At 38.6% G+C, this 10,796-nt stretch overlaps 1 protein-coding gene and 1 long non-coding RNA gene across 2 annotated transcripts; both read left to right on the top strand.

Annotated features, from left to right (window-relative positions):
* The first annotated feature begins 88 nt into the window (after positions 1-88).
* LOC134670856 (uncharacterized) lies at positions 89-2,808 on the top strand. The gene is made up of 3 exons (XM_063528673.1): positions 89-1,533; positions 1,683-1,844; positions 2,207-2,808. The coding sequence occupies exons 1-3, from the start codon at positions 1,441-1,443 to the stop codon at positions 2,396-2,398; spliced, it is 447 nt and encodes a 148-aa protein (XP_063384743.1). The 5' UTR covers positions 89-1,440; the 3' UTR covers positions 2,399-2,808.
* A 313-nt stretch (positions 2,809-3,121) lies between these two features.
* Positions 3,122-6,810, top strand: LOC134670574 (uncharacterized). Its single transcript, XR_010099093.1, has 3 exons — positions 3,122-4,926; positions 5,786-5,947; positions 6,527-6,810. It is a non-coding gene; the product is annotated as an uncharacterized LOC134670574 (long non-coding RNA).
* Positions 6,811-10,796: the final 3,986 nt, after the last annotated feature.

Below are 10,796 nucleotides of genomic sequence, written 5' to 3'. Positions count from 1 at the left end.
ACTTGTATTTGAAAGAATTGAAGTTTAATGTTAAGCAAGCAGCTTCTGTACACAATGTGGAAAAACCATGAACTTTAAGGCGAATTACGATTAACAACTGACTGTTCTGTCATTTCGTTTCGTTTTGTTAAAAACTAATTGAAATAATGAAGTAAATATTTTACATAAAAGTGTATTTTACATACGTAAAAATATTTTACATTTGGATTTATATGACTTCATTGACGGAATGAGTTATTGAATGATCGTTTCAATCGGGGCAGCAGTAACACAAAATGCAAAAGGAAATTGTTAGTGACACTTATCGCTGCAGCAGTAACGTTGCAACAGTAATGCTGTTGTAGTTGCCATTCTTATAAATTGTTTTCATTGACTGAAAGCTGAACGCTGCTCAGTTATATGTGGTCGATGCAGCAAGCGGTATAGGTACATATATGTATCAGGATTTTATTTCTACACGTAAATGTTTGGCATGAAAGATTTTCATGAAGCATAAAAATATATGAAAATAAAAGCTTCTTTCTCGGCTCCACCCGTTTCGCAGTCAGGACTGACTTGTGTGGACGACGAAAGTATTAAAAACCTGCTGAATACCACACACCATCTAGTAAGCCCTCATCGACGTAACAAATAAACAAAAATATTGAATTAAACGTCTAAACTTTAGTACAATCTATCACTGCCGCTGTGTCAGGCAGAGAGATGGTTTTATTTTCACTTATAAGTAGGGAACCCTAAAAAACAGTGTGCTTGTATTAGTAGACAATGCGATTACAACAATTGCGATCAATAATTTGAAAACATTGATAAAATCGACATGCAAATAAAATGCGAGATACAAGAATAGTATGTAACGTTATAAATAAATATCACGAGGCTTTATTCGCAGTTTCACTGTACCTAGCTAATGAAAATGTTTTTACATCTCGCCACAAAAGCCATTATTTCCTGTTGTATTCTGATATTTGGTATATCAGGACAGAGGATGCTGGTATGATACTAGTCAACAAAATATGAATCTATTATAAGAATATGGTCATTAGTCGTCACTATTCACTTATTTTTTATTGTCTGTAATAAATAAATTACAATTGGTGCCGCGACCAGGATTCATTTGGTTTCACATTGCAAAACATAAATTTTATACAAATTTTTGATAATATTTTAACTTTTAGGATATTGTCAACAGCTTGCACATCTGTATTTCTGCATATTTAAATATAGGTACCTATTGTTATCCATGCTTTGGCGCCTTTTCGAAAGAGTAACGCTTTTGCACCTAATGGTGATTACAATAACCGTACTTTGTTAACTAAATTTTTAGTTGATGCAGTTTAAACTTATTTCTACACTAGATAGATATTAAGTTGGTTCCAGGGCACAGGCAAGTGGTCGGTGCTGAGCGTGCAGGTGTGCGAGAAGGACGCGGAGTATCCTTGGATGTTGCACGTGCGTCGACACAAGCTCAACCGCACGCACGACGCGTACGATGTTGACGGCCGGGCGTTGGAAGATTTCGATGATTCGGTCGGCGTTAGTGCGCCTTTATGATATTGTTTTTACATTGAAAAGATACGTTTTTTGTTAATTATCGACAAAATTCTTGGCTCATTTTGGGCGGAATAAATACGAAACTAAACCTTGTCTCAAAAAAAGGGATGTCATTTTCCGTTCTTTTCTAGATTCGCATAGATGCATGTATGATGATGGACGGCGGTTGTAAACCTTTCATGACCGTGGCGTACCACTGCGCGCGCAAGTTCATCAACGTAGCCGCCAGAGAGAACATGAGGCGAGCGCTCGTACTTGCTGGGGTTGACCCGCCTGAATTCCCCATCCCAAAAGTAAGCGACATTAAAGTTACTTAGAACAGTTAATAAAAGAATGGTAGGAACGAAAACTCGTCCCAATTTTTAACACATGTAGCATCTATAAATTGTAAATACAGATGTCAATCGCAATGAAAAAATCAACGATGATCAACTCTGGCTAACGTGGGACTCGAACCCACATCTTTGGATTGCCGTGCATCCTTGGAACATGTAGCATCATTGGAGCTTTAGAATCTTATATGGCACAAAACCATTCTTTGTGACCTGAGACTGAAAATTGACGATCCAGACACGAGATTTTACGAAACTTAGTCAACTGTTTAACGTTACTTTATTTTGTTTGAGTAAGTATTTTATTACTGCCATGTTCGCAGGGAGAATACGAAGTGAGGAACTTCGTTTTAGACATGGAGAACCTGTCTAAGCAGGGCGTCTACGGTGACTTTGTTTCGGATGCATTTTTAACGAAAGATGGACAGGATGTGGCGTGCTTGAAGCTCTTGCTTCGGTTTGAGCAATTGGATGACTGGCCACCGCTGACATGGTTAAAGAGTGGCTACCCTTAAATTGGAATTATCAAACCAAACATCATTTACTTTAAGACAACTAAGAGTCTAAGACACATACACGCATACCTTATTGATAATATAGATTTACATAAGTACATACAATGATAATGTAATGTAAGCATGTACTTTAATAATTTAATTGAATAATTGGCATTGTACCTATCCTGATATTTTATTTAAACTGATTATTTAATTAATTTGAATGTTATATAAAAAGTATTCAGTGAATACCTATTGCCTAATAACTTGACATATAATATTTAAAATGTTATAAATAAATGATTATGACTTAATATAAAGCTCATGTTGGCGACACATTAACCACCTGCTGCATCACCTGTTCCAGCATAAGATTCGGTAAATTCTCCCAGAGCCACCGAAACACCACACTCGTCTACGACCTGAAAGCCTACCGCGAACCACGTTCGACGTGTTGCCTCTCTGTCGCACTTGTAAATTTGCACGTAAGTGTGACAGGAAGGCAACACGTCGAACGTGATTCGCGTTAGGCCCTCAGAAATCGGCGGTCGCGATGGTTTCCACTGTTTCCAGCGAGTTATTGCACGTAATCGTCGCGTCACGGGGTCCCTTTGTTTCCCATAAAGTTTTAAGTCATAATGTATTGATGGTCATATTATTTAGTCATAAAACTGAAACCGTTAACTTTTCAGGATTTTCGTTAGGTTATTCTATAGAACCTAGCCTAACCTAGGTTAGATTTGTTTTATGGCAATCCTGAAAAGTTACGCGTTTCTGAGAAAAACCAATTATGACTAACGAAAATTCGGACAAACAATATATTATGACTTAAAACTACGAGTATTTGGGAAACAATAGAGACCCTCGCGTCACATCGATGTCGTGGCGTGGAAATCTACTATGTGCATTGATTGATTTACGGCAGGATATCGTATTGTTAGTACGATTTACGGCACGACCTCGTGTTAGACGCCACGAATTCAATGTTGAAATGTAAAAAAAACGATTGCAGTTAATTAAGAGATGAACCGCAACAGACGTGGTCTTGCCCTTATCTTATCATTTTCGGGGGTCCTTCCGGGGATCACTTCGACCCATAGGGATCTTTTGTGCAATTCCCACCTAGGAAAGATCCGTCAACTACTCAAGAGTCAAGAACTTTTCCCACCATCTCCATGATCCGGATGATGGAGCTCATGGGTAGCGTAGCCTACTCCAAAGTCCTTCATTCTTTGTCTGGCGAGGGCGTGACATTCACACATTAGGTGTTTTCACATATATACGACAATCGGTGTTGTCAGAATGTTCTCCCATCTTGGCCAGAATTCTTTTAACCCCGTAATTGCCAATAAACACCCCTGTTATGATTTGGAGTTGCCTTTTGCTAAGTTTAAAGATAAAGAGTTTTGCGTGCTTTAGACCCGTCAGACTATCCCATTGTGGTCCCGTGGTCTTGTCCTGCTGATTGCATCATGAATAACCGAAACCACTTCAAGAGAAAGTATACCTAGTGCTCTGAAAAGTGATAACAAAAAGTTTTATGAACTCTTAGAGCCAAATACTCGATGAGATGTCTTTGCCCAAAATGTTCGCTACCAGGGGTTGGATGTTCGTCATTGCAACGTTATTTAGAGTTGCTCCACCGCCGACCCGTGTCCGAGGTTGTTCTTGCACTAGGCTCGCACTGTCAAAAAGTTATCAGATCTTATGTAGAGCCAAGCTTCTAACTCTACAAGCCCTAATAACTTCACAAACTCTAGACCTTAGTCAAAAAATGTGGCTTTGCTGTTTCGTAAGCATTAAATCACCCACACGTTGATGCCTTGGCTAGCTCAAATAGGCATTTGTGACAGACAGGAAAATAGGAACAGAAATCTTATAAAATAGCGTGTTAGCTACTCTGGTATTAGAGGAAAACGGGACTACAACAAAGCACTCCACACACACAGCAATCAATTATTTGAAAAAGTAGATAAAATCTACAAGATCAAAGAGCCAGATATCAGAGTGTTATAAATAAACATCGCGTCGCCGTATTTGCAGTTTCAATTTCGCTATCGAAAATTTTTTTACTTATCATAAAAATCATTAATTTCGTGTAGTTTTCTGTTTCTTGGGATTTCAGGGCAGAGGATGCTGGTTAGTAACGAATAGTGGCAAAATATTTTTAACAATTGGTGCCATGAACACGATTGGGTACTTATACAAAAACATGTCATATATTGAGGGAGTATGCGATTTTTATAGGACTGAACATACATTTTCCGAACCTAAAAAATAACTTTTTTGCGCCTCATGACAATTATAATTATAATTAAAAGTTATGTTAAAACTTTCTTAACTATTATTTTGGTTGGTTAAGTTGGTGTTGTGTGGTTCTTTGATTAAAGGGCACAGGCAGGTGGTCGGTGCTGAGCGTGCAACAATGCGAGAATGACGCGAAGTTGCTGTGGACGTTGCACGTGCATCGATACAAGCTCAACCGCACGCACGACGCGTACGATATCGATGGCAAGGCATTGGAGGATTTCGATGATTCGGTCGGCGTTAGTAAGCTTTTATGAATTTGATCTTTAGTTATAGAAGAAATATATTAAGTATTAATCGTTTACATGTCTGGAGCTTCGCTAAATGACGCGTTGGTACTCCGCTAATGACAAGATTTCGTTTACTCTCAGCAGTGGACGTAAGAAGTGCAGAGGGGAAAGAGTAAAAGCGACGAATTTGTGACATCTCCTCTAGCTGTCACTGCCAACGTCGTGCCATAATAATCTAACAAATGGCGTTAGGGAGCCTAGAATGCACAAACTGCTAAGAAGATACTACGTCTAGAACGCAATTAGTATGTGAGACCTACAACGCGCTTACGGAGTTATAAATGTCACTTGCTATATATGTATATAAACTTCCGAACAACTCTCAGTGGACTTCGGTCCCCAGGCATAACACCCGCCTGGAGAGAGTACTCTATTGCTTATCTCCCTTGTACAGTGGAATTTGTAAATTGATGTAAATAATATTGTAAATATATTTGTAAATACTCTCCACGTCTTCTCTTGTACATAACATAGTTTCCCCTCTATGCTATCTACCTTTCCACAATTTTTTTTTATTTTATTTTTTAAACTTATTAAAATTTATATCGGTAAGAGAAGACAATACAAACATTACACAATCATCGAGCTTAAGATGCTTAGCCTGCCTAGCTCAGGAAAATAAAAAAAACGTTATTCTTAAATATCCCTATATCATTTTTGAGGTTATTATGTTATGTACAATAAAGCTGCTACCACAAACCCAATGTTCCAGATTTTAAATTTGTCTATGGTTGTAACAATTGCTCTGCGAATAAAATGGCTATCCGAGAAGATAATCATAGCTATAAAAAAATATGTCCTTTTCTAGATCCGCATAATTTCATACAAGTTGATGGACGGCGGATACAAACATTTCATGACAATGGCGTACGATTGTGCGCGTAGGTTCATATATGTAGCCGGCAAGGACAACATGCAGAGAGGGCTCGTACTTGCTGGACTTAACCCGCGTGAATTCCCCATTCCAAAAGTAAGTGACATTGAAATTATATAGGGCAGTTAAAAAATAAGGGTTGGAAATGTATAACTTGTCGCCAGAGATAACGCTAAGAGAGGGATCCTGGCCGCGTAGCCAAGATGCCAATCGCTTTCGCTCCGTAGCGATCGAAACGCAACTGTCACTGTCGCGCTAATATGGAAGAGTGATAGAGAGACATAATGCTTTTCGTTGTCGAAGCGATAGCGATTGTAACCTTGGCTAGGCCGACTGATGAGCTGATGACAGCCTGCTGCCTACACCCGACGGAATATTCCTTAAGTAACTGACACTAAAATTATGGCCTATACAAGAAAGTTTCGTCCTGGATTTTTAACTAGATCACTTAAATCAGTCATGGATCAGTAGATTAATCAAAATATCAGCATAGTCTTAAGGAACTTTGAAGATTAAAACGTGCTTAATTTTCTTATGTTCAAAAATCTGCCACTGTTGTTACTGGAAATCATTTGTAGCAATAGTTTTCTTGCCATCCAGCCCGACCGCGCCACTACATGCCTAAGGGCTCGTCACCTTATGTGTCTTTTACTTTTGCTAATATTATGTTTGCAGGGAGAATACCACGTAAAGAACTTCGTTCTAGACATGGAAAATCTGTCTCGCCAAGGCGTTTCTAGTGAAGGATGGGCGTAACTTGACTTGCTTGAAGTTCTTTATCAGGTTTGAGCCAAAGGACGACTGGTCACCGATACCATTGTTAACGAATCCTTAAATTGATATCCAAACTTGTGACAAGCGTGTATATTGATCTCTTAGCGTCGCGCCAAGACTTTTGAGTTTTGCAATGCATTGTTATTTCAAGTTTAATCATAATGAATAAAGTTTTGTTTTATTACCTACCTATTTATTTTCAGAATATATCCATATTCTCTCCATATCATGCTTTAGTTCAAATGCAATTTATTTTGTTTTCAAGTCAAGTCGATCCTCAATTCCTCAGTATTTCAACCCTTGATTAGAAAACCAAAAATTCAACGGGCTCTGATACGACTGAATTCAATAAACAATATTATCTGGTTATTGTAGATTATTATAGTAAATTTTTTGAAGTAATTCGAATAATTCCAACCGGTACGAATGGAGGTCCAAGGGGGAGGCCTATGTTAAGCAGTGGACGTCTTATGGCTGAGATGATGATGATGATGAATTCGAATAAATGACTTGTCTTCAAGGACCATTAACAATCATGTTGAGTCTATGATAGCTAGACATGGTTGCCCTTTAAAGATTGTAAGTGACAATGGTCCACAGTATTCTTGTAAAGAGTTTAAAGAATTCGCGGATGCATATGGATTTAAGCATATTAGGTACTTCGTCTCCTGACTACCCAAAGTCGAACGGGTTAGCGGAATCTTCTGTCAAAATTGTCAAATCCATACTAAAAAAGTGTAAAGAGTAACACAGATCCTTATATAGCTTTATTAAATTTTAGAAATAGCCCGAAGGAAAATTCGAGCTAATCTTCTGTTCAATCGAAACCTTAATATATAAATAAAGCCTAAAGTATATACATACTAGAAAATGCAAAATATAAAAAAAATGACTTATCATTTTGGCCCAAAATTATTTTAACTAGGTACTTATTTTAGGTAGTAACAGAACAAATTAATGCCCATACCAGGATTCGAACCCGGGACTTCCAGCTTAGGCAGGGGCACTACCAACTACTTAAGCTAATAAATTAGTCGGATTGTCATAAATTACATCTATGTAAGTAAGTACCTGTCTATACTTACTTACCCATTATTTTCAGGGAACTAAGAATCATATGCTAATTTAGTAGAAGCATCGTAAATACATATGTTCATGTATCTGCCACTCCTGCTAGGCAACCCATTGAGAAACGTTAAGAAAGCCGCATGGCGTCCATCGAAACAGGAGTCAAGATATGCTTTTATAACGCATTTAACCATTGAGAAACGTTAAGAAAGCCGCATGGCGTCCATCGAAACAGGAGTCAAGAGATGCTTTTATAACGCATTTAACCATTGAGAAACGTTAAGAAAGCCGCATGGCGTCCATCGAAACAGAGTCAAGAGATGCTTTTATAACGCATTTAACCATTGAGAAACGTTAAGAAAGCCGCATGGCGTCCATCGAAACAGAGTCAAGAGATGCTTTTATAACGGATTTAACCATTGAGAAACGTTAAGAAAGCCACATGGCGTCCATCGAAACAGGAGTCAAGAGATGCTTTTATAACGGATTTAACCATTGAGAAACGTTAAGAAAGCCGCATGGCGTCCATCGAAACAGGAGTCAAGAGATGCTTTTATAACGCATTTAACCATTGAGAAACGTTAAGAAAGCCGCATGGCGTCCATCGAAACAGGAGTCAAGATATGCTTTTATAACGCATTTAACCATTGAGAAACGTTAAGAAAGCCGCATGGCGTCCATCGAAACAGAGTCAAGAGATGCTTTTATAACGCATTTAACCATTGAGAAACGTTAAGAAAGCCGCATGGCGTCCATCGAAACAGAGTCAAGAGATGCTTTTATAACGGATTTAACCATTGAGAAACGTTAAGAAAGCCACATGGCGTCCATCGAAACAGGAGTCAAGAGATGCATTTATAACGGATTTTACCATTGAGAAACGTTAAGAAAGCCGCATGGCGTCCATCGAAACAGGAGTCAAGAGATGCTTTTATAACGCATTTAACCATTGAGAAACGTTAAGAAAGCCGCATGGCGTCCATCGAAACAGGAGTCAAGATATGCCTTTATAACGCATTTAACCATTGAGAAACGTTAAGAAAGCCGCATGGCGTCCATCGAAACAGAGTCAAGAGATGCTTTTATAACGGATTTAACCATTGAGAAACGTTAAGAAAGCCACATGGCGTCCATCGAAACAGGAGTCAAGAGATGCTTTTATAACGGATTTAACCATTGAGAAACGTTAAGAAAGCCGCATGGCGTCCATCGAAACAGAGTCAAGATATGCTTTTATAACGCATTTAACCATTGAGAAACGTTAAGAAAGCCGCATGGCGTCCATCGAAACAGGAGTCAAGAGATGCTTTTATAACGCATTTAACCATTGAGAAACGTTAAGAAAGCCGCATGGCGTCCATCGAAACAGGAGTCAAAAGATGCTTTTATAACGCATTTAACCGCAGCTACGGAATTAAATGGAACAATTGCTGCACGTAAGGAAAAATATGCTAAACATGTTCTTACATTCCAACAGGCATGTACATGCGTATAAATTGCTGAATAATTTCAGAAGGCAATGTGCTGCACATAATATTTGGCTAATATTTTCAGGAGTTGTTACTGACATGAGTTTCGTCCTAATGAATTCCTCATGTCAGGCCTTCAACGACTGTCCTTTATTATCATACATCGGATTCTAGGGGGCAAATTGTATGACGGGATCCCTATCCGTCATACAATTTGCCCTAGAATCCGATGTTTGTTTCTTATATTACTTGGTCGAAGTCTTTAATATTGTGTCGCAAAAAGAAATGTCAGAAAAACAATTTACGCCGTTGTTTCTTTGCTGTGCACATTTTATTAAAAATGTATGCAAAGATAATAGCCAGGTCCAGGACAAAAACATGTTTAACCCTTTAACCGCCAGAGTCTGATATATAAGACATTACATATCCAGCTCATTTCGCCACAGTCTGATAAATAAGACAAAGATCTGATTTGGTTTTTACAGCACATTTATAACTCCCGTAACTATGCCAACCTTACTCTGCGTGGTACAATTACTGTCGGTGGCGATGGCGACACGAACACGCTCGATCAAAAATTGCTGGCGGTTAAAAGGTTAAAGACATTATAGCGAATCTGTCAATGGCGACGTCCACGGAGCAGATCGACCGTTTTGTACGGAATATCTTTATTCTTCTGCAATGCCGATATGTTTCACAGATACAACAAAGGCGCAGGAGGATATTTCTGCTATGTGGGTCAGAGAAGCAAACAACAGAATCCCTTCTCAATATGCGAACAACGGTTGGATGATGAAAATAAGACGTCTGTGTACATAACTTCTAACCTGAGGAAACATCTGATGAGGAAGAGGAAGCATCTGTTGATAAATCTACCCCTTACCAAATGTTGTTTAATATTATAAGGGTCATACTTAACTTCAATATAGAGAAATTGAAGTGGGATTTTGTGGCTCCGGTTAATGCGGTCAAATCAGTGTTTCCTCGGGCTGATGTCACTGCTGGTTCAACTGGCTGCTACTTCCATTTCAATCGGGCCATATAGAAAAAAGGAGATGAACTCAATGTTCCACACAAAGGGCAATCTGGTTTACTAACTGCTGTACCCTTGTTGCAGGATACACAAGAACAGACAGAAGAGGGTTGGCGCACTATAGTTAAACGAACTCCAAAGGATGACGCCACAAAAAAATTGGATATTTTGAACGCCAGTGGAGAAAATAATTCTCAATATGTTGTGGCGAAGAAAGACATCGTACCAATAACGCGTTAGAAAGCTGGCACAGGAGAATGAATACGCGTGTGCCCGACAAGGCCAAGTTAATTTTATATATTTTGAGGAAATAAAATAACAATCTTATTTCGAAAGCTCGCGTAGAGTGCGTCGACATGTGACATTTGACAAAATGTATAAACTTAGGCATATGCCGTTACAGCCGAAGTCGCAAATACGTAACTTAAGTATTTGCGGCGTTTGTCGCAGAAAATAAAATAGTGTTTTAGCCAACCACTTACTTACAAGACGCCTCTAACTGAGAAAACGAAAAAAAAATACAAATTGCGATTTTTTAAGAATATTGGCGTTGATTTAAGAAATGGACATTTTTTTCATAGTGTTCGTGTTAAACACGTTC

Source organism: Cydia fagiglandana, chromosome 14 (genome assembly GCF_963556715.1).
Source record: "Cydia fagiglandana chromosome 14, ilCydFagi1.1, whole genome shotgun sequence".
In the NCBI taxonomy this organism is placed as follows: domain Eukaryota; kingdom Metazoa; phylum Arthropoda; class Insecta; order Lepidoptera; family Tortricidae; genus Cydia; species Cydia fagiglandana.
Note: the sequence above shows the minus strand (reverse complement) of the source record. Positions and strands in the feature narration are given on the sequence as shown.

What these genes read in the sequence shown, in the direction of transcription:
- LOC134670856 (XM_063528673.1), top strand. Translation starts at nt 1,441, where the DNA reads ATGTTGCACGTGCGTCGACACAAGCTCAACCGCACGCACGACGCGTAC. An exon ending in ATTTCGATGATTCGGTCGGC is followed by an intron (nt 1,534 to 1,682) that starts GTTAGTGCGCCT and finishes GTTCTTTTCTAG; the next exon opens with ATTCGCATAGATGCATGTAT. An exon ending in CTGAATTCCCCATCCCAAAA is followed by an intron (nt 1,845 to 2,206) that starts GTAAGCGACATT and finishes CCATGTTCGCAG; the next exon opens with GGAGAATACGAAGTGAGGAA.